General features: G+C 34.4%; 1 protein-coding gene across 5 annotated transcripts; it reads left to right on the top strand.

Annotated features, from left to right (window-relative positions):
- The first annotated feature begins 449 nt into the window (after positions 1–449).
- slc25a36a (solute carrier family 25 member 36a) lies at positions 450–25,970 on the top strand. Of its 5 annotated transcripts, none has more exons than XM_087239250.1 (7): positions 450–878; positions 5,744–7,112; positions 7,502–7,579; positions 11,949–12,049; positions 19,648–19,714; positions 21,413–21,702; positions 22,419–25,970. In XM_087239250.1, the coding sequence occupies exons 2-7, from the start codon at positions 7,012–7,014 to the stop codon at positions 22,610–22,612; spliced, it is 831 nt and encodes a 276-aa protein (XP_087095376.1). In that variant the 5' UTR covers positions 450–878; positions 5,744–7,011; the 3' UTR covers positions 22,613–25,970.
- The last annotated feature ends 1,671 nt before the right edge of the window (positions 25,971–27,641 follow it).

Here is a 27,641-nt window from a genome sequence, read left to right as displayed (position 1 = left end):
TTAAGCCGGGGACATGTCCTTACATGTCTTCCTTCCTAAACTTTATCAGAAACAAATATTTTCCCATGTGACTAAGTACGCATGCATTAAACAAGTCTCACAATACTCCATGAAAATATGTGTATATTTGTGAACAGCCCACTATGAATGTCCTCATTCATTCTCAAATGTAAATCTGGCGCTGCACTGTTAAAATTATTTGTCACCTGACGTTTCTTATGCACTACAATAACACGCGGATTTCTATTCACCCTATAAACACATTTGCAAATGTGTCTTCTGAACCTCAAAAACCTGCATAAATCAATATTTACGATTTATCAATTGCGTGATCATGTGAAAGGAGCATGATGAGGCGGGGCAACCAACGTCATTCTACCAACCGACCAATCGCGGCCTCTGTTTTGCGGTTTCTGATTGGCTCGTAAATACCGTCTCTGCTGTCCGTCTCAGTCAGCGCTTCTGCTTCTGAATCACAGACGCCTTCGACCCCACACGGATCTAGCTCCACAAAAACCGCGTCCCTTGCAGCCACGACCTCGAAATCAGATAGCCGTCTGTGTTGTTTACAAGAACAGAACGGAACAAACTGAAAACAGGTCGGCTGGAGGCAGAAAACAGGCAGCTGCGCACATCGGCAGCCGTTAGCGGACTTGGCTAGCCGCATCGCCGACGCATCTTGCCCGCGAGACGTCGGGCTGAATAACCGTGTGCTTCAGTATTCTCATCCACATAAATAAACCTGAGCCGTGCAACAGAATCGCAGCGGGTTCGGCGGAGCTGTCCGGCTCTTGCTCGCTCTGCAGGCCTGGGTGTGGGTGCGGAGAATGCTAAAGGATGAGTCAGAGGGACACCCTGGTTCATCTGTTTGCTGGAGGGTGAGTAGCAAGACCGATCAAACACTGCTGTCAACCTGACTCCCCATTCATTTACCGTTGAGCTTGATTGCTTTTAAAATCAAATGTAAGACACATTCCTTCTTAAAAAGCAGGACGAACGTTTTAAAGGTCACACTGATGCTCATTCATCAAAGCTGCCTGTAAATAATCCAGCTAGCGTCTGTCAGCTTTTCTTCATATACTACGTTACGTATCAGTTTGTGAATGCAAGGTCATGCAACAGATCACCCCTAGTGTTGTTGTGACAGAATCATCTGGAAGTCTCACGACGCCGTTTCTTCTTCTTCAGGAAGTGCTAACGTTATTGCTTTGATGCTTTCTTTCACTCATGCGTTTTGCCATGCAGATTTAGAGATTAGAGACAGGAAAAAAGTCGAGGCTAGATGCTTAATTTGAACCTGAAGCAATACCATTTCCTGCAGCAAAATCAGAGGCTTTGTTTGTAGGCCTGTGGTTTCAACTGTCAGCTTGACTGCTGGATGTTTGACACGGATCTCTTTAGTATAGTACAGCTATTTTTGACTCCATTCTCATTCCCGTGGCGTCCCTGGCTGTTCGTTTTCTGTTTGAGGCCTATATAAACATCATTTTGGTTTCAGTTTTTGAATCAAAGGTTAAAACCTCACCATTGTTTATAATCAGGAATGTAGCAGAGATATGAGATGAGTGTATGGTTCTTTAACAAGCTCATATCACTTAAGGTCATTTGATGAATGCGACCCTGAAGGGTGATAAGATGTCTAACAAGAAGCTTAACAGCGGCATATTTTTGTTTGCTCTCTGTGGTCATATTCCTATAGCTATCATACATTCTGTTGCAAAGTATTGGTGGGAGTGTTTTCATAGTAGCTCATTCATACCGTTTCTAGAGCATGACCACTGGACACACACTGGACAGTGATCTGTACAGTAAACAATTTGGTGATGGTGGTTTTGTCATTGAATAGATGATCACTCAACAGTGGAAATAAGTTTCCCCTGTCAGTTCATAGTAAAATGTTTATATATATATATATATATATATATATATATATATATATATATATATATATATATATATATATATATATATATATATATATATATATGTACAGTTGAAGTCAGAATTATTAGCCCCCCTTTTAATTCTATTTTTCAAATAATTGTCAAATGATGTTTAACAGAGCAAGGAAATTTTAACCGTATGTGTGATAATATTTTTTTCTTATATGTTTTATTTTGGCTAGAATAAAAGCAGTTTTTATTTTTTTTCCCAATACATTTTAAGGTCAAAATTATTAGCCCCTTTAAGCTATTTTGTCTTTTGATAGACTACAGAAAAAAAACATTGTTGCAAAATAACTTGCCTAATTACCCTAACCTGCCTAGTTAACCTAATTAACCTAGTTAAGCCTTTAAATGTCTTGTTTATTCAAGCTGTATAGCAGTGTCTTGAAAAATATCTAGTAAAATATTATTTACTGTCATCATGGCAAAGATAAAATAAAGCAGTTATTAGAAATTAGTTATTAAAAATATTGTTTAGAAATGTGTTGAAAAAAAATCTCTTTGTTAAACAGAAATCGGGGACAAAAATAAACATCTTTGCTAATAATTCAGGGTGGCTAATAATTCTGACTTCAACTCTATATATTTTTTAAACCTTTGAAAAAGACTTGAAAGCATCCCTTACAAACTATGCAGCTGTTGCTGTAAATCAGTAGTTGACACTCACTCAACATAAATTTCAGTGTTAAAAATGCATTTTATTTTAATATTTAATTTATCCAAACATTTATGCAGGGAAGACATACTTTTAATATGATTACATATATGTATTATAATTGGCCACTTTAAAATTCACAATTTAAAATTCTCTATAATTTAACACTTGTATTGTGATAGTTCAAACCTTACCAGCAAGCATGTTTTGTTTTTAAAAGATGTCTAATAGATGTCTTATAGACATCTAAACATAGTCGTCTTGTCTAAAACAAGGCTAAATTTTAGCCGTTTGTGAAACTCTAACAGACGTCTAAAAATAGGAAAAAACTAGACTAGTCATCAAATAAATACAACACATATAAAGTCTGTCTAATCTGTCTATTTGACATAGATTTTCACTGATAGCCCAAGTTTAGCCTTGTTTTAACCAAGCTGTCTAAGTTTAAATGTCTATTAGACGTCTATCAAATCCAAAGTTGTTTGCTGGGTATTAAAAGGATGGTTCAACTAAAAAGAAAAAAATCAAACACTCCGGTCATTCAAATTAAGGGTTACTTTTTTCCTCAGTAGAATATTAAGCTAAATATTTTAACTTAACTGTGATCCTTCAGGATTCATGTAGTGAAAATTGACCATTTGTTTTTCATTCTTCAACTTTAAACTTTCAATATGCAGAAATGCATAATAATTGACTCCAAAATATATACTGCTCAGTACAAAATATAGACATGTTTTTGTACAGTACACATGTAGATGCACACTTTGTGTCTTTGAACTGCATTGCAAATGATTCAAGACTCACTTGGCCAGTTTGGTCAGATGTCAGTGTCTTTGAAACTGTTTGACTGGACTTGAATACCTGTTGATTTCAGGTCCTGTTTAAGTATGCCTAGTTACTGTAGCCAACAGTTTTGTTGTGTTATTCTTGGCACTTTTAGCACTTTGAACACGACTGTGTAAATCTCAAGTGCAAACTTTTTTTTTGGCTTCAGAACTAAACAAATCATTAACTAGGGGACTTCAATTTGGTTATGCGGTCTTGCTTTTTCAGAAGAAAATAAATAAATGTATATCTTTCCTCTTTTTTTTTGAAGTACTTCCCTTTTTTTCAAAAACAAAACTTCTTGTGTAATAGTTTTTTTTTTTTTTTGTTATTAATAATAACATTAAGTGGAATTTTTTTTAAATGCCCATGAGAGTTTTTTAGGAGTGGCAAATGAGTTTTACTGGTGAAGTCGGCATGACCGTTCTGTTCACTGTCCAACAAGAGAGAGAGAGAGAGGGTAAGTGAGTAAACTATAGCAGCAGCAAACCAGAGGGCTCCATATCTGGGACAAAGTTCACAGCTGCTCTCTGTATGTGGGTCGGTCTTTTGAAAGGCAACACACAAAATAGACCTTGAGATATTTAGAAAACAGAAAATCAATTCTGAGGTCAGAGGGTTTAACATGTTGACATCATTCAGAGCTTGCTTTGTTAACTTTCCACACACAATAAAAGCAAGGAATCTGTTTGAGCTTTTTATTAGTTTGAATGATAAGCGTTTTGCTAGACCTTTGACATTTGTAGGTATCATGTTTGTAGTCTGATTTGATTGATAAAGTGGATTAATGAAAAGCCATCAAGATGAAGTATCTGTTGTTTGGTTTACACTCTGACAGATAAGTGCTGTTAGGTTATTTTAGTATTGTTGGTTTATGCAGGTTTTCTCCTGGCCTGACCTCAATGCACACTGCATGTTGGACCCTTTTTCCCCCCTGCTACTCCTGCTCTGTACATACACTCACACATACATGCACGCAAATACTTGTTAAACTTGACCCACATACAGATGTTAGACAAGGCTGCATTCACTGTAGATGTCAGCTGGAGGAAAAATCCTTTGACACTTAATGCACACATTTTAATATTAGCAACTTATTTCTTATTCACACATAAGTATTTTGCCTTTTTCGATTAATTTTTTTATCAATAAATATTTATTATAGCAAAATATAAAAGTGTTAATCAAAATTAGTTATGTAAATATCGTATGGTTTTATTTTCTTAAAAACCTTAATAGTTCACATTAAAATATTTCAGTAAATTATATACTACTGTCAATTATGATTTCTGAAATCATTCAATTTAATGCTTGGCAAAGCCGTGTTAAATTAAGAATAACAACTGAAATATTTATAAAGTTTGAAATGAAATCAAATTTTAATTTAAATAATGCCAAGTCATTGAAGCATTCTGTAAGTTTAAACAGTTGCTTGTTTATTTGAACGTTTACTTCTCACATTAGGTTACTGAACTATCCCGCTTTTTACAATTCCAGGAGGCTTTTTTTAATGAAATGAACTTTAAGGACATTTTTAACAAAGTGACACCAGGATAATTGTTAAATTTTTTCACATATTAACACTAAAAAATCGTATTTAATTTATTTAAAAATGCATTTAATTTATGTATTCAATTGTTTGTCATTTTAAATTTATTATAATTGAATTGTTCTAGTCTTGAAAATAGCCTTGGTTGCTGACATGGCATTCAATATAAAATACATTACATTTAGGGATGGGCCGGTATAAGATTCTGACGGTATGATAACCTTGGATAAAAAAAATATCACAGTTTTACGGTATCACGGTGCCGTGCTCACTGCTCTAAAATATATTCTTTTTAAATGTCTGGGTAAAAAAAAAAATCCCCTTTGAAAACAATATATTATAATTTATGACACATTTTAAATATTTTGGAGTAGTAAACACGTCAGGCTAAATAATAATCAACTTCTGTTTTCTTAATTTGTTTTAAAACAAATTTAAAAACAATTAAAAACAATTAAAAACAGCATATTTGGATATTTTCTTGCTGGAAATACTGTTGTCCTAAACAACGATAAAAAATACAAACAAAAATTCTTACACGCACCGTAGAAACAGTATTACAGAAAGTTTTGACGGTTTTGAAACCTTGACTTTTCCAAACCATGTTATACCTTAAACGGTTATCGTCCCATGCCTAATTACATTACATCTCGCATTAGGTTCTTTGAAAATGATAATAATAAAATCAATTTTCAAGTCTAATACAGTTGTTTTCATTAAAAATGAATTTGTGTGAATAAATAATTATCCATTACTTCCTGTCTCTAGCTGTGGTGGCACTGTAGGTGCAATACTGACATGTCCTTTGGAAGTGGTGAAGACGAGGCTGCAGTCTTCTTCTGTGACGTTTTACATCTCTGAAGTTCAGCTCAGCACTGTGAATGGGGCCAGCGTGGCCCGTATGGCCCCACCAGGGCCTCTGCACTGTCTCAAGTAAGTACCCCAAATCCAAACATCATATATGAAGCTCTGGGTTATTGTAACCAGTGTTGCAATGTTTCAAAAACAGCATGTGGAAACTGGTAAAAACATTGCATATTTCCGTAAAACATATACTTGTAAAGCTCATGTTTAAAGGTTCTTGTTGGTTAACAGGTTTTTTTTTTAGACTTTGAAGTTGCAATGAAAGCTCTTCTCTATTAGTCTCTCATGCTGACAGTAAATTGCAGCAGCCATCTGTAGAGACAAGACAGTCAGAATGAGGACAGAAAATGGCTAATCTTTAAAATGTCAGCTACCACATTCTGCTAACGTGGTTGCTGGACTACTGTAAAGGACCTTCAGAATGTTTTCATATTAATTGTTTCTGTTTTTGGCTATAAGGTCAACAGTAAGAATATTTTTTTATCTTTTACCAACATGCAAGCATTATAGTATTAATCTAAAGCAGTCGTAGAGTTGCATTGTAAAGGAATTAATCAATTAATCCTAATCAATTATCTGTGTTGTCTGTTTATAATGAGAATTGTGCTAATATTTGAACCAAAGGGCTATAAAAAATATATTTTCATTGGACATTGGAAAATACATCCATGTAAGTTCAACTGTAATTAATTTTTGCTAATACATTTGTATTATACAAATGCATAATGCATTGCATACTCGTTGTACTAAACATGCTCCTAACCTTAAACATAAGGCAGCACAATAGCAGCAAAAGTGTCACCTAACAGTTTTATGTTTTTTTAAATGGATGTACATGCTATTTAAAGACAATTGATATGAAGTGGGAGTAGACAGTCTTATACTGCAAAACATATTTAATTAATAATACAAAGTACATTCATTGCCACTTCAAAGTTGTTGTTAACACTTTTTAAAAAGGCCTTGTAGAACAGCCGTTGACATTTACATGGCCATAAAATGAATATATAATGTTTCTACAAACGAAAATCATACATTTTATTGACTGAATATGGCTTTTTTTTGGCCCTTTTGTAAGTAGTCTTATTTCTGAGTTCTCTACAAGCCGCATTTGGTATTATTTTGCTAGTCTGGCAAAAATGTTGCAATCCTAGGTTTCTGGGTGTAGTCTTATGTCTTCTCCAGGATTGGAGTCACTTTATTTGGCCTCCGGCAAGCGATGGTATTCGGGCCTATTGTGTTACTCCAGAATCAGAGGGAAAAGGTTTGGAAAGTAGGTCAGAAGAAAATGACTTACATCTGCAGTGTTTTTGAACAAACTTCTGAAAGAGCCATTCTAAAATAGTCTGAACATGTCCATTTCTGGAGGCAAAACATTGATTTTCACTTAATTTGTATAATGCTACTCTGCAGGAAACGGCCTTTTTTTGTATGTAACCACTGCCATTTGTATAGTTTTGCACTTATGTATACTATTGTCACAGCAAATAGTACTAATTAAAGGACAGCTAAACACTGGTCCTCCAAATTGCCAACTTTGTTTGAGCCTTTGGTTTGTCTCGATAACTTATTGAAAATATTGCAACAAATATTAAGTATTATTTGTTATAATAAAGCACTATATTGATGCATATCTAATGTAACTTTCTTTCTCTGTTTCAGGTTAATACTGGAGAAAGAAGGTCCTCGCTCACTCTTTAGGGGGCTGGGGCCCAACTTGGTGGGAGTGGCTCCATCCAGGTAGGACTTGTATTCAAAACCAAAGTGTGTTTCGGTTTCTGTGATTAGAGGAAATTTCTGTTAGAATTAAAGGTGCAGTAGGTCATCTGCCAAAATGCAAGCCGGTTAGCTTATTTGGACGGCAGGGGATGGAGGAAGGCCGACATTGTTCAAAAATAAACCAATGTGAATATAAAACCAACTTCACCTCAGTAAAGCAGGCTGAAAAGTGAAACTGAAAATAGTCATATCGATCTTTCACTGGGAGATTTCAGTGGCTGAACAACACTTCTGTGCATATAACCTATTCATAACACAACACGATTTACATCAGCTTTGGTGGACTAAAATGAACTCAACAACTTAAATTACACTGATTTAAAAAAACACAAGTCAATGAAATGTCATTTTATTGATAGTAACATAAAATACAGAAAAATATACAGTTGGGCAAAATAATTGGGACACTTTTAATTTTTTTTTTTCGTTTGCGTTTACAATACCCATATACAAAGTAAAATATCTACAAAGTCGTCATTATTCTTTTTAAATATATTACCATATAACCATATAAACCATTGTGCCAACATAAGGAGATTTGGGTCATTTGCTTTCATAAGAAATCAAACTAGGTCTAATTTACTTGAAAATTTACTTCATTTAATTGAAATGATTAGGTTTTATGCTGTTCTCACAGGTCCATTGCAAAAGGTGTCCAAACTGCATGTGTGACTTTTTGTTTTTCATTTTGCGCACTGCAGTTAAGTTCTGTCATTTAGTTATGAAAAACAATATTTTTTTTAAGCATTTCGGAACATATATGAATATTATTGAAACATAACGTTGCATCTTATTACTCTAATAATAATCGATTGACCAAACCGTGATTATACACTTTAGATCAGGTGTGGGCAAACTTGATCCTGGAGGGCCAGTGCCCTGCATAGTTTAGCTCCAACCCTATTCAAACAGACCTCCATATAGGGTTCAAGTGATCTTGAAGACATTGATTAGTTTGTTCAGGTGTGTTTGACTAGTGTTGGAACAAAACTCTGCAGGGACACCGGCCCTCGAGGATCAAGTTTGCCCATCCCTGCTTTAGATACTTTTGATATTTATGAACTCATAACTCGGCTGTAGTTCTATAGCTCTCACCTGATCTGTTCCAAAATTAAACATTTGACTACAGTAATTTGTGTCTGTGGCTCTTGCATTCTCTGCTTTGTTCTAGTGAATTTCCCTTCTAACTGATATGAATCAGTTCATTGACTGCAGTGTCATCATCGTGATTCAGAGCAGCTACTATTATACCCTTATTTACTTAAGCTTCATGTGCATGTCTGTGCAGCCTAATCACATTTTTGTTGGTATGTGTGAGATGGTGTTGCCACTTAAAATAACTATTTTAGTGTTGGCATTCTTTTCATGCTGCAGGAGGTGTGTGCGTGCGTGTGTTTCTCCCCATCTGTGCATGTATTTCCCAGCATCCCCTTTATGTCCTCTACTGTCACAGCTGGAATGATTGCCTCGTGACTGTATTACGTAAAGATTAAAATGCACGCATGTAATAATATGGTTTGGTGTGTGCCTATGCTCACGAACTGACTTTTAACTGTTCACATCAGGCTGTAAATTCCTTTATCCAATATTCAGCATGAGATTATTTATGCAGCATCCTCTTGTGAAGGTCACATTATTTCATTCAGATGAACAAATTGTATCCCTGCACCAAAATGCAGCAGTATTACTAGAACTGGATTGGCAGATGTTTAAACTGGGATCTGATTGGCTGTTAGTCAAATGTGGAAGGATGCTGATTGGTTGTTTTTTTTTTTTTTTTTTTGAAGGGGTGTGAAGAAGCATGTGCTTATGAGCAGCTCATCAGGAAACAAATGGCTGCTTGCCTTGTAGGCAGGTCGCTTAAGACCTTAAAATTTACCCTTGTGTGTGTGAGTGAGAGGGAGAGAATTATGTAACCTAGATTAGAGCAAAGAAAAACATAAAACCCTCCCACTGAGGATGGATTAAATCCTACATTGGAAATTTTCATTTAAATAACCCTGGAGATTATTCATTTATTTTAGTCAGCATTTTCAGCATTTGCCCTGTCTAAGGAAATAAATCTGCTAATACAGGACATGTGATCTGATGACATGCCCCATCACCCACTCTTAGCTTTTTCATCACTGCTTTGTTGTTGCAATATATATATATATATATATATATATATATATATATATATATATATATATATATATATATATATATATATATATATATATATATATATAATGAACAATCAGCCAGTCATTTTTAGAATCGCCTAGCTTTACCAGATGATATTAGATTCAACATGTTACTAATATGATGATACACAGGGGTCAACAATTAGGAATGCCTGATGGCCCGGGGCCAGCATGAGAGATAATTGGGACCGTAGATAGTATTGTTACTGGCCCAATCAAGCCAGTGCTTCTTAGTCACTAAAGTTCAGTTTGCCTGCGACTATTTGTCAATTGTGTACAAATACAGACTTAGAATTGAGAAACAGTTTGTGCTTTTAAGCCTTTCAGTTTTACCTTCTCTGTGATGTCATAACTACCATAGTGCTTTTCGATTTTTCTTATTTGATTGGATGTTGTGAGCACATTATTTTTTCCTGTAACCTGAAAAAAAAACAGTACAGCGAAGAGACAGCAACATGGTGGCAAAATAAAATTATAAGGCTAAAAAAAAAAGGTCTGTTTCTAACATCTTTAAAGCAGACATTTACGTGGGTACAATACAATGGAAAAATCAAGTGATGTTTTGTACAATTTGCCATCAGTTTGACAAGTCCGCTACCTTTTGTAAAACAATTTAGAACTGTAATAAAACACTTGCACATTTTCCAAACTGCTCTTTTTGTTTGCATAACACTTTGAATGTTGCTCATTATACATGCATTAACATTTTTCAAATATATTAGATTCACAGACATAATTTTTGACACATTATTTAAAATATGTGTCTAAAATAACTATTCTTTTTTTTTTCTTGGCGGAGCCAGTAAAAATTTTGGGCTAGTAGAAAAAATCATTAGCGTTGAACTCTGAAACATACCATAAATAATAGATTTTTTAAAAGAGAATATCGAAAGAAACAAAGATTTCTTTTCTCCTTTCCAGTAAACACTAATGTATGGAAACTTATCAGCCAGACCCTCAGAACTAGGGCTGCACGATATTGAAAAAATCTGACATTGCCCTATTTTATTTTTGTGCAATATACTGTATCTATACTATTTTACCAAATGATTGCATAGTGTGGCACTATTTGAAAAGAATTTATATTCACACTGTATTTGAAGCTTCACTTCTCGCTATTAGCAAACCATTAACTATGGCTGCGTCCGAAACCGCATACTTCCATACTATATAGTACGCTAAAATCAGTATGCGAGCCGAGTAGTATGTCTGAATTCATAGAATTCAAAAATCAGTATGCGAGAAATACCCGGATGACTTACTACTTCCGGCGAGATTCTAGAGTGTGCATCCCATGCATGCTGCGCTATCCCATGATGCCCCGCGAGCGAATTCATGAATGGGAGTAAAGCGACGCAATTGACGCACGTGACCATGAAAAAATGGCGGATGTAGTACATCCGAATTCTATTCATACTTTTCACATTCATACTGTATAGAACGTACTTTTTTAACGGCCGAGTAGTACCTTTAAATTCAAAGGCAGTACCTACTGAGTAGTAGGCGGTTTCGGACGCAGCCTATGACTTTTGCTTCAATAAACTTCTTATTTGCTTATTATTAATATATATTAATGTAGTTTAAGTATTGGGTTAGGGATGTAGAATAATCTCATGCAGAATATGTCATTTAGAAGTACTAATAAGCAGCCAATATCTCAATAACATGCATACTAATAATTAGTTAATAGTGAGAATTGGTCCCAAAAGTGTTACCAAGTAGATAAACACAATAAAGAAAATATAAAAGTGAAATAAGCAGTGCATACTTTGTGGTTTTGTAAATGTAAAAAATACAAATTCAGGGTCTTTATTGTATATATAGAATGCAATAAAATGTTTCTTTTTTAAACTTTCAACTTGAAAAAGGTCTTGTGCATGAGTACTTAAATCTCTCTCATGGTAATTATATTGTATCATTGTATTAATTATACTGCGCTCCATTATGGTTAAACTCTGCAGTAACTCCACAAATCTTGTGTTCTGAACTGTGACTCTTGCTCAAATATAATCCAAACTCAACATTGCATATCTATGTGACGTGACTATTGCAGATGTATACCTTGAGGTTTCAATGCTAAAACAATCTATTGTGCAGTCCTACTCAGAACCAATTGTTGTTGTTTATTTCTGTTTTGTCCACAGGGCAATATATTTTGCTGCCTACTCCACATCCAAAGAGAAGCTGAACAATGTGTTTGATCCTGACTCTACTCAGGTGCACATGCTGTCCGCTGGTTTAGCAGGTAAGAATCGCAGCTACATCTTTCATTTAAATGCATTTTTTTGGCTTAGGTTTGCATTGGCTCTTTCTTTCTTTGGTTGTATTTCACACACTGAACTAAATGATACTCACTCTTAGTGTTCACAAACCAGTGATTGCATCATTGGGGTGTTTCTAACCAATGTTTGTCAATCGCTTTTGTTTTTAGCAATGACAGCTTGTTACGATGAAATGTTTTATCCTTGTGACTATCTGATACAAATGGGGGAGTTTAGTCATGGTTATTTGGCCCGTATTTTGGGTTACCTTTCTCAAGGTATGACAGCATCTAGAGCGAAAGCACAATTAAAGACTTTAAGGATCTAAATAGTATATATCTTAATTGGCATAGATTTCAAACTTGTTTGTTTCAAGCTAGCCATTTTAGTCAAACTATTTAAAAAATACACATTTGTCAGAAAGTATGCTATGCAAAAGAAAACAGAAAATTGAATTTGAAGAGAAATATATACCGTATTTTCTGGAATATCCCTTTTTTATCATCTATATTAGAACTATGCTAAGCTGCTTTGACACAATCTATATTGTAAAAAGTGCTATATAAATAAACATGAATTGAATTGAAATTATACTAAAAAAAAAATAAGGCTGTTCTTGTAACCATATTTTAAATGTATAAATCATTTAAATGATGCTATAATTTTAGTTTAAACCTGGAATTTGAGGAGTAAAATTGAATAGTTCCCCTCAATGGATATCACCATTTGTTGTTTAAATTTTTTTGCTTAAAACGGAAGTAATATATTTAATGTTTTGCTACTGCCATGTTGCGCCCTCGTACCTTGCTCTCTTTGAGTATTGTTTTTCTTCCATGACCCATAATCCTATCTTAAATACATTTATTTCCAATCATTTTAACTAGGGGTGTGACTCATCACACACTTCCGCACACACGTGACTCATGGATTAATAATTTTTTTTTTTTTTTTACACTTGTAGATTATTCTTAAATTTGTAATGATGCAGAGAGGTTACCTGTATGAAAGCATTTTGTCTTCCCTGTAAAATATAATGATGACGAAGAAGTTGTGGTGGTACCTAAATGCTTTCTTGGGTGTTTTCTGGCACTACTTCTTTAGCCTGCATTAAACCATAGCTGCACAATTAATCATATAAAAATCAGGATCTCAATTCAAACACCCATGCAAACTAAATTATAAATAATGCCGAATAAATAATTTGAATATGGTTATTAATCCTTTGCGCTGCATTTAATTATGCGTCTGACCAAGAAAGAGATTCAGTCTTTAATCTTTTCAGCCAGTGTTATAAATGATCAAATAATACAGAAGTACTCTGATAACAGTCTGTATTTCAGATATAAACACTGATGTTTTTGGTAACGATTAAATTCACAGTTTAATGCAACTTGACATGAAACATGAAGTTTATATCAGTGAGTTATTCAAACATTGATTGCATTTAAGACCAAAAATTAAATATGGATATGTGTTGTTGTAGTACAAGATTATAATGTTAAATCGATACTTTTAGCATTATCAGCAACGGTAGAAGATAGTGGGAAAGACAATTTTTCACAGTATTGAATTTGTTTGTTTTAGATAATATTTTTATTAAAATATCATATTCCAAGTTATGTTTGTTTAAACGAAAAGTTGCTTGCAGTATTGTTTTATAATAAATAGAAAAGCAAATAACATTTGTCTTCTCCCTTTTTGTTGATCTGAAAAATCCATGACTTAAAAATTGTAATGTGATTCAAACCATGAGATCTGCGACCCGTTACATCACCAATTTTAGCACTAATTATAGTTTTGTTATCCTAACAACAGAGGACATCATGTCTGACATGATTTCCAGTAAATATGGTAGTAATTTTAAAGAATTATTATTTAAATAGGCTAATGTTCAAGCATATGCTGGAATGCTTGTTAGCAGTATTCAAAGAAAAAGATCCTCAAAGTTTGGATTGTGCTTTCCTTTCCCAGTTTCTTTTTTTTTTGTTTTCTTCTACTTTTTGAGGGCTGGAGGACATAAGTCATTACGTGCCAGTGTGCTATTAAACAGTCTGGCTTCACACGCTGTCTGTGCTGTGTGTAGTAGCGGCCGCTAGCAGGGCGCTACGCTAACATGTAGAGTGCCATGCGCGGTGGGCAGCGGTCCTTGCGACTGACACTGCACGGGCGGGATCGGGACGCCTCAGGTAGTCACGTCTCTACTCACCGGTATGATCATGATTCTCCTAATGATAATGATGATTTAATGATGGTTATTTCAATTCTTGTAGCCACTGTAGCTGGTTTGCACTTCTTTTTTTTTTTTAACCTCCTTGTTGTCACGCAGTTTTGACACATGGCCCCGTTGCCAGCCTGTAACCCCTGTAAAGGTAAATTCAGTGAAAACCTACATGCATTTCTTTTTTTTATTTTAGTTTTAATCCTCAATGCTAACCTTGTCATTAGATTGCAATATATAGCCTATGCTCCGGACGTTTGTTTGTTTTTTCACAATTTAAACATTCTTAGCATAATCTGTCTGTGCGCAGGAGATAAGAGAAAGAGGGGCCTCGTAGTCGGACAAACCTAGTCTTACAGCACGCATTGGCCCTTGTGTTACAAAAGTAGTTAAATATAGGTCCCCAATGGAAAATTGGCATCCGATTAGGGACAGGCTCATGAAATATGCATTGCGCGTGCGACTCTCTTCTCACTAAAGCATAGGTGACTGCTTTTTCCTCTCTTAATGGGTCTTTGAATCAGCATCGGTTTACAGTTAAGTTCCTGCAACCTGATGCATGTCATGTATGGCCCACACACTGCTCATGGTTGTGGTAAGGTTATGACTGAGTCATATAGAGCCAGATAAAGTCACTTCTCTGATAAAATAGCCCTAAAGGCTACAAAAGGCCTCTAAGATTAACAGCTTGTGGGTGTTGAAGAATTAAATGGTGCTTTCATTAGGCCTGTCACAATGTCTATTTTTTTGTGGTACAATATATAGCATTAAAATGTATTGAGATAAACAATATTATTGTCATTTTTAGACCATTTTGACACCATATTAGCATCATAATGCACATACGCTCTTCCGAAGAACACAATATTTTATTCTTAAAAATATTTGATTTAATTATAGTAATTTTAACAATTTAATAACTAGGCATTGGAATCAGAATGTGAGAACGCATATCATAACAAATAAATAATAATAATAAACGTTAACAAAAATGTCCAGGGTAAAAAGAAACAGCTCATCAGGCACCCAAATAAAAAATATACTATAGTAATTTATAGTAAATATTATGGTGTTTTTTTTTTACCCATATTGACACTGACACCTCCAGTAGAGATAGAGAGGTTGCGCAATCAGCTGAAATGTGGCTGGAATTTAGTTTTTATGTATGGGCATCGATATATATATTGCATCACCAAAAATGACTGACGACATGTCCACATTCTATTCGATAAGTCGATCTATTGATTATTGTGACAGGCCTAGCTCTCATATCAATATTATAAAATCAATAAACATTTTTATATTTTGTATTTTTGAAGGAAAAAACTATTTGATATTTCCTTGACATATTTATATTTTTATATTTTATATACTTTAGATGTACTTTATATCTTTGAGATGGTTTTTCTGAAATGTTTATAAAAATAAAGTCTGTCCACCTAAAACTGACATTTGACATAGTGGAATTTGTCATTTGTCAAAAGTCATATTTTGTTTACTATATTTCTGAAATAATCAAAGATCAAGTCCTTTTCTTAAATATTTAAGCCCTTTTGTAATTTTTTTTTGTAATTATTTATAAGTAACTTTATAAGTAACTATATTGTAAAATATATTGTTACCGTGAAATAAACTTTCACATATCGTGAAATAATTAGTTTTACCGCCCAGCCCTAATAATAATAACAACAACAACAACAACAACAACAACAATAATAATAATAATAATAATAATTATAATAATAAGCACATATTAAAAATACAGTCACATTTAGAGTTGCATTATATTTATATTTATAACTTTTGAAATTAAGCTTCAAATAAATATCATTCTCCTAAACTTTAAATTAATCAAAGAATCCAGAAGAAATGTGTATCAAAGTGTTGATCAAAATGTTTGAGGACAAAATAATTTTTATAACAATATTTGGTGATCGGTTAATTTAGTTCTTCATCTCTACGTACCCAAACAATTATAATTTCCGTAATAATACTAAGCAGTAATAATTTCCAAACCGTTAATCCTACCAATTACCTTCAAAATTGCACTCCGTGATGATTTTGCCCACAGGAATGACAAGGTTAGCATTTGATTCTTACATGCACTGCCTCTGACCCTCCTTATAGTTACTGTTGATATAAACATTTTGTAGCTGTTTATATGAGCAAACATTTATAAAGCTCACATCACATGATCAAGATAAACAGTGTTACTGCAGCAAGATTCTGTACCGTTACATTTCAATTCAAAACACTGGTCTAATGATGTCCTTTAAAACTCAAAAATCTCTCTGTCTCTCTCTTTGTCTCCCTCTCTCTGTCTCCCTCTCTGTCTCCCTCTCTGTCTCTCTCTGTCTCTCTCTCTGTCTCTCTCTCTCTGTCTCTCTCTCTCTGTCTCTCTCTCTGTCTCTCTCTCTGTCTCTCTCTCTGTCTCTCTCTCTGTCTCTCTCTCTGTCTCTCTCTCTGTCTCTATCTATCTATCTATCTATCTATCTATCTATCTATCTATCTATCTATCTATCTATCTATCTATCTATCTATCTATCTATCTATCTATCATCTATCTATAGATCTAAACTATCTTTTCTCTTTCTATCTATAAAAAAGCTAAATGAAAGCACTCTCTTAATTGTTTAAAGGGATAATTCACCCCAAAATTAAAATTCTGTCATTAATTACTCCCCTTTGTCATTTCAAATCTATAAAACTTAAGTCATTCTAAATCTTTATGACGTTAGTTAATCTTTGAAACAAAGATTAAGTATTTTTAGAGAAATCCAAGAGCTTTCGGACCTTCTATATACAGCGAGACTGATCAGATGTGTCATCAGTAGTTTTATCTGTATTTTTAATTTTATTTGTGTGCCCAAAAAAACAAAACAAAATTTTAATTCAAGTCCGCGCCAATGGCCTAGTGGTTAAGTACATGACAAATAACACTGCACCCGAGTTCAATTCCTGGCTTGAGGTCCTTTGTTGATCTTTCCAATGATTTCCTGGATGCGGTTGTTCTCCGGTTGCTAGGCGACCATCAACCGTTTTCTCAGAGGATGACAAGCCGACAAAACGTTGTCACTCTGATACAAGTTTTATTTATGGAAAAAGTACAAAGCACTGCAGTTGTTGCAGTATGTTGGTCTGAGATAATTAGTCTAAATGTCTATATTCCATACATGCTGAAGCTGATCGGTCAGTTCTTGTCACATGACTCGCGATATGCTCCTGGCATTCATTCAACTAGGTGCGTCTAGAAGACGCAAATGCGTCTTGCCGCTTGTGCACGCAAGCCGCACACCTCCACTGGAACGAACGAACTTGTGCGAACTCTAGAGAAGACGTGATATGCGAACAGCCCCTAAACGTCTGTTTCTTACTCATTTTGCTGCTTGTGGGTTAAATTTGGGTGCTCATTTGACTGAGATGTAACCGAGAGATTATGGTCATTTTTCAAAGTAAAAGACTTTTCAAAATAAAAGATTGTTCAGACTCATTAATGATAATAATTATTGATGATTTCTTGTGTGGCCTGCTACCAATTGAACCACGGCCCGGTACCGGTTCCTGGCCCGGTGGTTGAGGACCACTGCTCTACACTGTTCTATCCAATAAAGGTTAAAAATATATATTTAAAAAATTAACTCTACAGTTTCTTCTCTTCAGCGCCAACTCGGGACACTCAGAAGAGAGGGAACTTGAATAAAGCCATTATTTTATTTATTTATTTATTTATTTTTCTGCTCACAAAAGTATTCCTGTAGCTTCATAAAATTTTGATCAAATCTGTAATGACACATGGACTGTTTTAACAGTTTTAGTTTTTTGTACCTTTCTGGGCTTTGAATATTTCACTACCCTTGGAGTCTATAGGGAAAGAGCTCCTGGATTTCATCTAAAATGTTTTGAATTCTGAAAATGAGGACTTATTGTTTTGGACTGACACAAAAAATGAATAATTAATCACAGAATTTGAATTTTTGGGTGAATGACACTTTAAATGAAGAAATGGTCATTATTTGTTGTAATTGGTGGGTGGGGCTGGGTTGGGTGGTGGTTGTGGTTTATTGACGTGTTCCACTCCCTCATGGGTTTGACTTGACTCTGAGGGGCATGTGGACTCCTGCTTGTGATTTTGGTACAGAAAAGCCTGTGTCTATTTTAGGCCTTTACTGTAGCTTTCACCCTGCGTGAGGGTCTGTGAGCCAGCCTGCTCTGCCCCCCATATCTGCAGGCTTCGTCCTGCAGCTGTGAGGAGAGGAGCTTTGCCCCTCCCCTGTGAGTACTCGTCAGAGACACACTCTCTCTCTCTTACTCTCTTGTACCGATCTGTCATCCCCCCTCCCACTTCACCAGTCAGTTGCCTTAGGACTCTTATCCTCTCTAGAGCTTCTACTCTAGCTCAATAGACTTCTTTTGGTTTGTTTAGCTTAAGAAAACACTGATGTTTTATACTGTACTGTTAGAAACACACACAAATACCTTCATCTCCAATTGCCATTGTCTTATGCTCTCTTTCGTGTTTTGCTGGGGCATATTTTGTGCACCGAGCACAAGCTTTTATATTGCTCTAGTCCAATAGATAAAATGTTCACACCGATGTCTGGCTGAAGGCTGTTAATACAATGCAAGCACTCTTAAATCTATTAAAATGCACCTAACATTAATTTGCATACACATACCTTAATATTCGGATGCTGTTGTGCTAATCTCATTCACTAATGTTTTGTCGTCTTGCCACAATAGTACCCGCACAGCATGCTTTCAGCTTTATCACAGCAGTGGTATAATTCAGTGCCCATGCTGTGAGAAAAATAATAATAATAATAATAATTTTCCTAACATGAAGTTTGTCTGCAGTTATGTAACTAAATAATGGTGCTTAAGACTCTCTACTTTCAAGATGTTTACCTCATTTAAACTTCACTTGATCTGTAAAATGCTGTTGAGGATAGGGCTAGATGTTCAAGAAGTAAAGCTATATTGGTTTTAGAGACCTGTTATAGACGATAAACCGCTTAATTCTTTAGCTTAAAGGGCTTAATTACTGCTGTGGCCACTCTTTAAGATGTGCTTATGGCTTTCTTGTTCATCAAGTAAGTGTCTGATTTCCTGAGATCAGAAGCTGGGCATTCCTGAAGAGAACATGTAGTTCATATCACGCTGTTGTTTGAGATTTCATTTCATATAAAACATATAACCAGCCATAAGCATATTTTAGGGACGTCCACAGCACTTCTCTTAAAAGTTGAGTTTCTTTAGGGACAATTTGTCTGTTCTAGAGCCATTAGATCTGCTGAATGTTGTGTGCTCTGAGTTACTTTGACAGTATCACTTCTAAGCCTGATCTAGATCATCTCTTTTTCCCAGGGTTCACTGCCATTACAGCAACCAACCCGATCTGGCTTATAAAGACCCGATTGCAGCTTGATGCCAGGTGAGTAAAACTATTGGGTATATACGCTACTGTTCAAAGGTTTGGCTTTAGAAAGATATTTTACACTTTTGAAGCTGACCTAGGCCACATTTTAATCGAAAATACATCAAGTAATTACTGAATAAATAAATAAAACAAATTAAAAAATTGAAAATTTCTATCTCAATAGTTTTTAAAATCTAATTTATTTATATTTGGCAAAACTGACTTATACATTTATGACAGCATGCATTTTTGCTTTTTAGTACAGATGCATATAATATGCAGAAAATAATATGCAGAAAATATTTATCTATAAAATAATAGTAAAACAAATCTTACTAATATCTATACTATACTTACTAATATCAATCAATCAATCAATCAATCAATCAACATATTTCATTAGTATATGCTTTTATTCTTTGGACTTAAAAAATAAGAAAAGAAATAAGAAAAGTTGAAGTTCTAAACGGTGGAAAATTACATGTTTTGTAAATAATCTAATGTGTGTATTTATATAACACATAAGTATTGTGTATGGCCATACACTCAACAGTATAGTGACAGCCCCTGCTTGTCTCACTAACACCACTTCCAACAGCAACCTAGTTTTCCCATGTGGCCTCCCATCCAGGTAGTGACCAGGCTCAGCCCTCCTTAGCTTCAGTGAGTAACCGGTCTTGGACTGCAGAGTGATATGGCTGTTTTGTTAGTAATGTTGCAGTAAACTGTTTATTGTAATATTTTTTTATATTAACAATCCTTTTAAAATTCATATTTTTTTAATAACTCTGTAATTAGTACATTTTATTATAAAAAAAAGTATATTTTTGTTTGTGAATGCTGTCAATTAAAGTTCTTGGAAAGAAAATCGGAATCAGCAAAAATGGGTATCATTTGCTCACACTTACCAAAAAATCTGACATCTTAATACAACAACATTGCTCCTTTGCGATTGCAAAAAAATTAGCAATCTTAACTTTTTGTTAAAGCATGTTACGTATTAAAAATGCAATTTGAGGGTATGTTTTCATGATGATGATGTAGTTAATAATAATAATAATAATAATAATAATAATACATTTTATTTATAATGCGCTTTTCTAAAACCCAAATCGCTCACAAGAAAGTAAAACAACAAAGCACAGTATAACAATAAAAAAATACAATAAAAAACACAGTAAGAATAAAGAGATATCACAAATTAAAAACAGTCCTAAAAAGATGAGTTTTAAGTAGCTTCTTAAAACAGTCCAACCAGCATTCCAGCATTCCTAATGTTTGTGGGAAGAGCATTTCACAGTTTGGGTGCACGGAAAGAGAATGCCCTACCTCCAATGGTGCCGAGTTTGCAGCAAGGCTGAAACAGCGTAGGACACGAGGCAGAGTGTAGACAGCGAGAGGCAGAGGAAATGGATATCAAGTCACAAATGTAACCTGGAGCAGAACCATAAACCACTTTATATGTTAAAATTAATGTCTTAAAATAAATACGTGACTTGTAATATGCATGCAAATGATGTAAAAGTTTTCACATGATCATGTTTTTGTTGCTTACATGAAAACATTTGCTATTGTTTTCCATAACTTGCAGTCCCCAAAATGCTGCAATGTAAATGAACAACCAAGCTATGTATGAAGTATTTTTTTCCTTTTTAGAGGTCATCAATAAAGGCAATAATATAGCCTGATTTGAAATGTGTTTGTGTTGTGTAGGAACCGAGGAGAACGGCGCATGAGTGCGTTTGAGTGCGTCCGGCGTGTCTATCAGTCAGATGGCTTACGGGGATTCTACAGGGGCATGTCTGCTTCTTATGCTGGTATATCAGAGACTGTCATCCACTTTGTCATCTATGAAAGCATTAAACGCAAACTCATTGAGCACAAGGCCAACTCTAACATGGACGACGAAGATGAATCTGTAAAAGACGCTTCAGACTTTGTTGGTATGATGCTGGCTGCTGCCACTTCCAAGACTTGTGCCACATCAATCGCTTATCCTCACGGTGAGTGCTACTCTTTATTTATTTATTTTTTTCCCTTAATAAATTACTTTGATTTGTTTAATTAAATGATATCAATTTAACAAAGCAGGCTACTCCAAATTTGATCTTTACTAAGAAACTCCTTCATTTCAGCAGTATTTAACAGCAGGTTAAAAATAAAATTCATCTTTTTGGTATAAAAGTGAGTTATAAACTAAATTATATTGAGCAATAAAACCAAAACTAGAAGCCTATAGGCATGGGCCAGTATAAGTTTCTAACGGTACGATAACCTTGGGCAAAAAGATCACGGTTTTACAGTTTACTACTTTACAATAAGTTCTTTTTGGTTATTAATCCATGCGTCCCGTGCGTTCTAAACTGTGGGTTGTGATCCGTACAGATCAACCGTGATCCGTTACACACCTATAATATGAAATATTGTAATATTTATGGCTAGCTAAGCAAATTTCAGAGGTAAATTACATTACATTACAATTTATAAATTTGTATTAAGTATTTTTTGTGTAATTTTCTCTATTTTATCATTATAAAAATTATATAATTAAAATAAATGCATATATTTGTATAATTTAGAAATTAAAGGGTAACATAAATGAAGTGAATGCGTTGTAGTGGTACTGTATGAAAATTTTATTAGATTTTTTTTTTTTTCCCTGACAAGTAACGCTTTGGTCTTTTTCTCTTTTCTCTCCCCCTTCTTTCTCCAATGACAGAGGTTATTCGTACCAGACTACGAGAGGAGGGCAGCAAGTATCGTTCGTTCTTCCAAACTCTAAACATGGTGTTCCGGGAGGAGGGTTACAGAGCACTGTACCGGGGCCTCACCACTCACCTAGTCCGACAGATCCCTAACACTGCTATAATGATGTGCACCTATGAGCTGGTGGTCTACCTGCTCAATGGTTAACACATGGAGAGAGACCAGGAAAGAGAGAGGGAGACAGACAGAGAGATGAACAAGGTGAGAAAGCGAAAGCTAGATGGAAACCGAGAGAGATTGTCGCAGGCTTAGACCAAAGGAAGTAGAACAAATCCAAGAAACGCACGGTTAACCTAGACCCCCTCAAAAGGGTCTGCTAGTTTCCGAGAACGAGAGGGATTTGAGTCTGGACAGCATTTCAAAAAAAGAAACAGACAAGTGGTTTGTTCGTTTCGAAATGTTTTCTGAGAAGGACAATCAGAGAGGGGAATGCTTGAAGAAAAACACAAACCTGGCAGAAGAAATAACAAAAAAAAAAGCCATTTCAAAAATTGTTTTTGTCTGAGCCATTGCTTTATAAAAAGAAAAAGAAAAAAAACGAGCCTGTTGGGATCCGAAGTGACTTTGTAGGAAAGAAAATATATAAATGATAAAACAGCACACAATGGTGTTTTTCAGATGTGGCACAGTTAAGGGTGTTTTTCTTTTCTTTTTTCGATCTCACCATTTCATAAACATGGCATTTTTTGCCTTTCCAGCATTGGTTGTTTCAAGCATTCTCCTCTAGAGGTCACCTTCCACTCTTTCCAAACCTGCAGATGGTTGTCCACGCACAATTGTCCATTTGCTGTCGTTGAATTGATGGTCACGTGACCCGTGGCCCCTCATGTGCTTCAAACTGAAGTGTTTCTTCGTTAGGTTCATGTTATGTTTAACCATACTTATTATTTTTTTTTGTGTGTGTGCGTTTTTGATGATCATACCGTTGTCCTAATATCAGTATAGTATATATTCGGGTTGCTATTTTAGAATTGGGAGATGTTGTCCTGCTTGCATCACTGGGCCTTTTTTTTTTTTTTTACTAAGATGGTGGAGCGTTCTCGAATTTATCACCACAGTTCATTGCTGCAAAAGCCTATACTTGAATCCCAGGTGTCGGCGAGAGCCAGAGATGTATTTACCGATTGCTAAATGGTAGTGGCTAGTGCTAACTCTGAGCATGTTGCCTACAAACAACATGCCACTTTGTGGCGATATTATTCGTCAAAAGGCAATAGTCAATTTTTTTCCACTTAAGAGTGGGAATACAAGCCGCAGGGTTATGTCCCGCTCTCTGGATTCCTCTAACAGTGGCTTCTGACTGACCGTATATGCACTTTGTGGCCTGTTTAGGCTTGCGCAAACCTTTTTTTATTTTGTTTTTCAGTTTGGGACAATTTTAATCTTCTATTGTAAAACATAGTGTTACTATGTAAGCAAGACAGTGTTTTGCTGAACAGTTCCCTTTGGAAATTCTTGTACAGTTCAGTGTACTAAACTTTTAGTGAAGGATATTCTCGTATGTGTATATACTGTATGTATGCATATCAAATATCCAGTGTTCATAACTTAAGTCCACTGATTATGCAGTAGTATTATTTGAATGACTGCATTTGTTTGTGTGTGTTTGATAGCTTTATCTCAGAAGGATGTAATTTTTTTTCTTTATTTTTTTTTCTTTTATTTTTTATATATATTTTTGATCATTTTGTTTTATCACTCCTCATTCTGGCCCTTGACTCATTGCTTGACATGGAGTAAGCCCACCCACCCTTTAAACTCTTCCAAAATGTTTTCATCTAATTGTTTGTTTACATTAATGTTGTCTGTATGTTCACACCCTCCATTGAAGGATCCCAAACTGTTAATATTATCATTTTTTTACAATTCCGTTTCCTATACATTGGCTTAAAGTGTTAGTTCACTCCAAAATGAAACGTTTGTCATTATCTACTCGCCTTTCTATCATTCCAAACTCTTGCGAATTTTGTTCATCTTTTGAACAAAAATTAAGATTTTTTTCATAGCTAAAAGAGATTGCTTGCCCTTTAAAAAAGTGTAATGATCGGGAATTCTAATGCCTCAAAAGTTCTTAAAGGGGTGCAAATTATAAGATTATAAATTGAGTGGTTCAGGTCGTCTGAAGAGACATGTTTGATGTCAATCAACAAATTTATTCATTAGTCTTTTTTTATCTAATGTATAAACATTGATCAGCAAACAGAAGCTCAATCACACCTGCTTGACCTGTAACAACAAATGTCATTGGTTGTTGCGCATCAAGCAAGCAAACTTTGTTTCTGTGCTAAATACATTGCTATCCAGTCTTTATTCGGATTGACATTTATTCTTCTTTTTCTTCTTCTTCTTCTTCTTATTTATTATAATAATACTAATAATAATAAATATCTTGATTTGATGTCTTTATTCATTTGAAGATGATTAAATTAGGTGAGTTTGGAATGACGGAAGAGCAAATGACAGAATATTGGAGTAAAATAATAGTTTAAAATGATAACATGAGCCTATTATATAAAGCCTCATGCTGATAGATCCCATGCAAAGTCTTTAGTGGTCCTGTAACATTTTTAATAGTATCAGTATTTTTTCTAGGAGCAAAAAATAAAACAAAAGACATGGTTTTGTTAGCTTCCATCATTCATACGCGAAAGTGATGTGCATTTTGGCATTGTGTTTTCATACATACGTTTTTTCTGTCCAGTTTGAGTGCATTTGGAATCCTCAGTATCTGTAATGCTGCTGATTACGCTCTGAAACACTGTAATGCTCATCAACACACTTTATATTTCATTACTGATGATTATACACACAACATCAAATGTTATGCAATTAGAGCCGGACTCATAGCTAACATGATTTCGGTCAGCAAATATTGCTCTAATTATTGAACAGAAATCATTTTTGTTTTCAGAAAATCATTTAATATCCTTAAAAAAGTGTTGTTGATGGATGAGTAAAGTGAGTGCATAGATACTCGTGTTTAGTTTTAAGAAGTAATGCCCTGTTAAAAAAAAAAAGTGATCTCTTGCAGATGTGAATGACTGACGCTCTTAAGTTTGCTGTCAACATATGCACTTGTAACTTCACAGTCTCACAGAGACTTTAATGGCATTATGAAGATACTCAAGAAAAAAAGGCATTTTCAGAAAGCGATGTTGGAACATTCAGACAGACTTGAGCATTCAGTTAACTGAGCCTAACTGTTTGACAGAAGTATTGAACATGACAGATTAATCATTTCAGAATCTTCATTTCAAGTTCAGTGGCATATTCGGCAGTTTTCATGTGTAGTTGTCTGTACTGCGCAGTCTAACATGACCAACACTAACATTTTTTTGTTTGTCAACACCTGTTATTTTCTTTCTGTTTTTGACTTTTTTTTTGTTTTGTTTTGTTTTATTATTATTATTTTTTTTTTTTTTGAGTAAATGTGGCCTATTTTTGCTGGTTATGTGATCATACCTCTTTTTGTACAAACTGTCAATAAAAAACTATGAAAAACCCATGTTGTCGTAAAGTCTCTTTTAGGATCAAATTATTTTCATTTTAATAGACAAACATTAACATTAATTTTAGGCCCTTTGATAACATTTTAAAGAGTTTTTGATCATCAGCAAGCACTGTGTGCCCGTCTAAATTGCTCTTTAATTTATTTGTCAGTTTATAATTTCATTTACATGTTCAAAGTTCTCTTATGCTCACCAAAACTGGCTATATTTGATTAAAAATGTTAAAGACTTTTATATTGTACCAATATCACAATAATATATTCATAGATTTGAATAATTTACTCTAATAAATTCTCTTTATACGTCTACTTAATATCTACAAATTCATCAATATGCTCTGGAAACAAAAGAATAGAGCCACATAGGAAGATTTAGGTCATTTCCATAGCTTATTTCAGTTGCAGAACTTGAGGAAATAAACTGGCAACCTGAAGAGTACCAAAGTAAAGTGACTTAATTGCTGCAACAAGTAGACATACACTTAATAATTTTCTGTAGAAGCTACAGTAACTCACTGTAAATTCTGTGTAATTTAAAAATGTTCAAGACTTTTATATTATAAAGTAATATCACTGTAAATAATATCAGAAAAGAAAAAATGAAGAAGAAAATGAATTAAATATCTACAAAGTCATCAATATGCTCTGTTAACTATAGAACATAGCCACATAGGAAGATTTAGGTTGTTTCCAAAGCCTATTTCAGTTGCAGAAGATGTCTGGAAATAAACTGGCAATCTGCACTCATTTTCCAAATACAACATTAAGATACAATAACATATTGCATAGCTGACCTTCAGTAAAATACAGTGTAATTTAAAAATGTTAAAGACTTTAAAATTGTGAAATATTATAAATTAAAAGATTTTTTCTATTAGTAAATTCCTATAATATATTCATATATTATAATAATATACTTTAAAAAATTATTAAAGTATTATTTGTCTTCAGAAATCCTTATATTCTTATTGTTTTGTTGAATTGGCCATTAAAGAACTCAAAAAAATAATAATAATTAAATACCTATAAAGTCATCAATATGCTCCGTAAACTATAGAATAGAGCCACATAGGAAGATTTAGGTTATTTCCAAAGCCTATTTCAGTTGCAGAAGTTGTCGGGATATTAACTGGCAACCTGAAGAGTTGAAAAAGAAGTGTCATAATTGCTGCAAAACTTATTGGCAGCAGTTTGTTAGTAACTTACTGTAAATCAATTACAGCAAAAATACTGTGTTTACAGCACCATTCGTCACCATGTATATCTTTCCTGTAAAATCTACACCTTAATTTATCAATATAACATTAAAATACAGTAACACACTGCATAGCTGTTTCATATTAAAATACAACCCATATTACAGTTAAATACAATTATGTTTAATTGTATACAGTTAAATACTGTGTAATTTACAAAAATCGTTAACTGTACCAATTCCAAATACATGACTGGATAAACACTGACTCAATTAATAGAATTTATTGCTGCATGTTTACTGCACAATATAAAATATAATCATGTTTCGGAGGGAAAAATAATATTATTGTGTGTGTGTGTGTGTGTGTGTGTGTGTGTGTGTGTGTGTGTGTGTGTGTGTGTGTGTGTATGTGTATTGGAGATTAATATTTCATGTTGTTTTATTAAGTTAAATTTAGTCCCCACAATAAT

Source organism: Danio rerio, chromosome 2 (assembly GCF_052040795.2).
Source record: "Danio rerio strain M-AB ecotype USA chromosome 2, GRCz13ab, whole genome shotgun sequence".
Lineage (NCBI taxonomy): Eukaryota > Metazoa > Chordata > Actinopteri > Cypriniformes > Danionidae > Danio > Danio rerio.
This window is presented reverse-complemented; position numbering and strand designations above follow the sequence as displayed.

Bases quoted from the DNA above. Each gene is read 5' to 3' on its own strand.
- slc25a36a (XM_087239250.1), top strand. From the start codon at position 7,012: ATGTCTTCTCCAGGATTGGAGTCACTTTATTTGGCCTCCGGCAAGCGA. The intron at 7,580-11,948 runs GTAGGACTTGTA...TTTTGTCCACAG, and splicing joins GTGGGAGTGGCTCCATCCAG to GGCAATATATTTTGCTGCCT. The intron at 19,715-21,412 runs GTGAGTAAAACT...TGTGTTGTGTAG, and splicing joins CGATTGCAGCTTGATGCCAG to GAACCGAGGAGAACGGCGCA.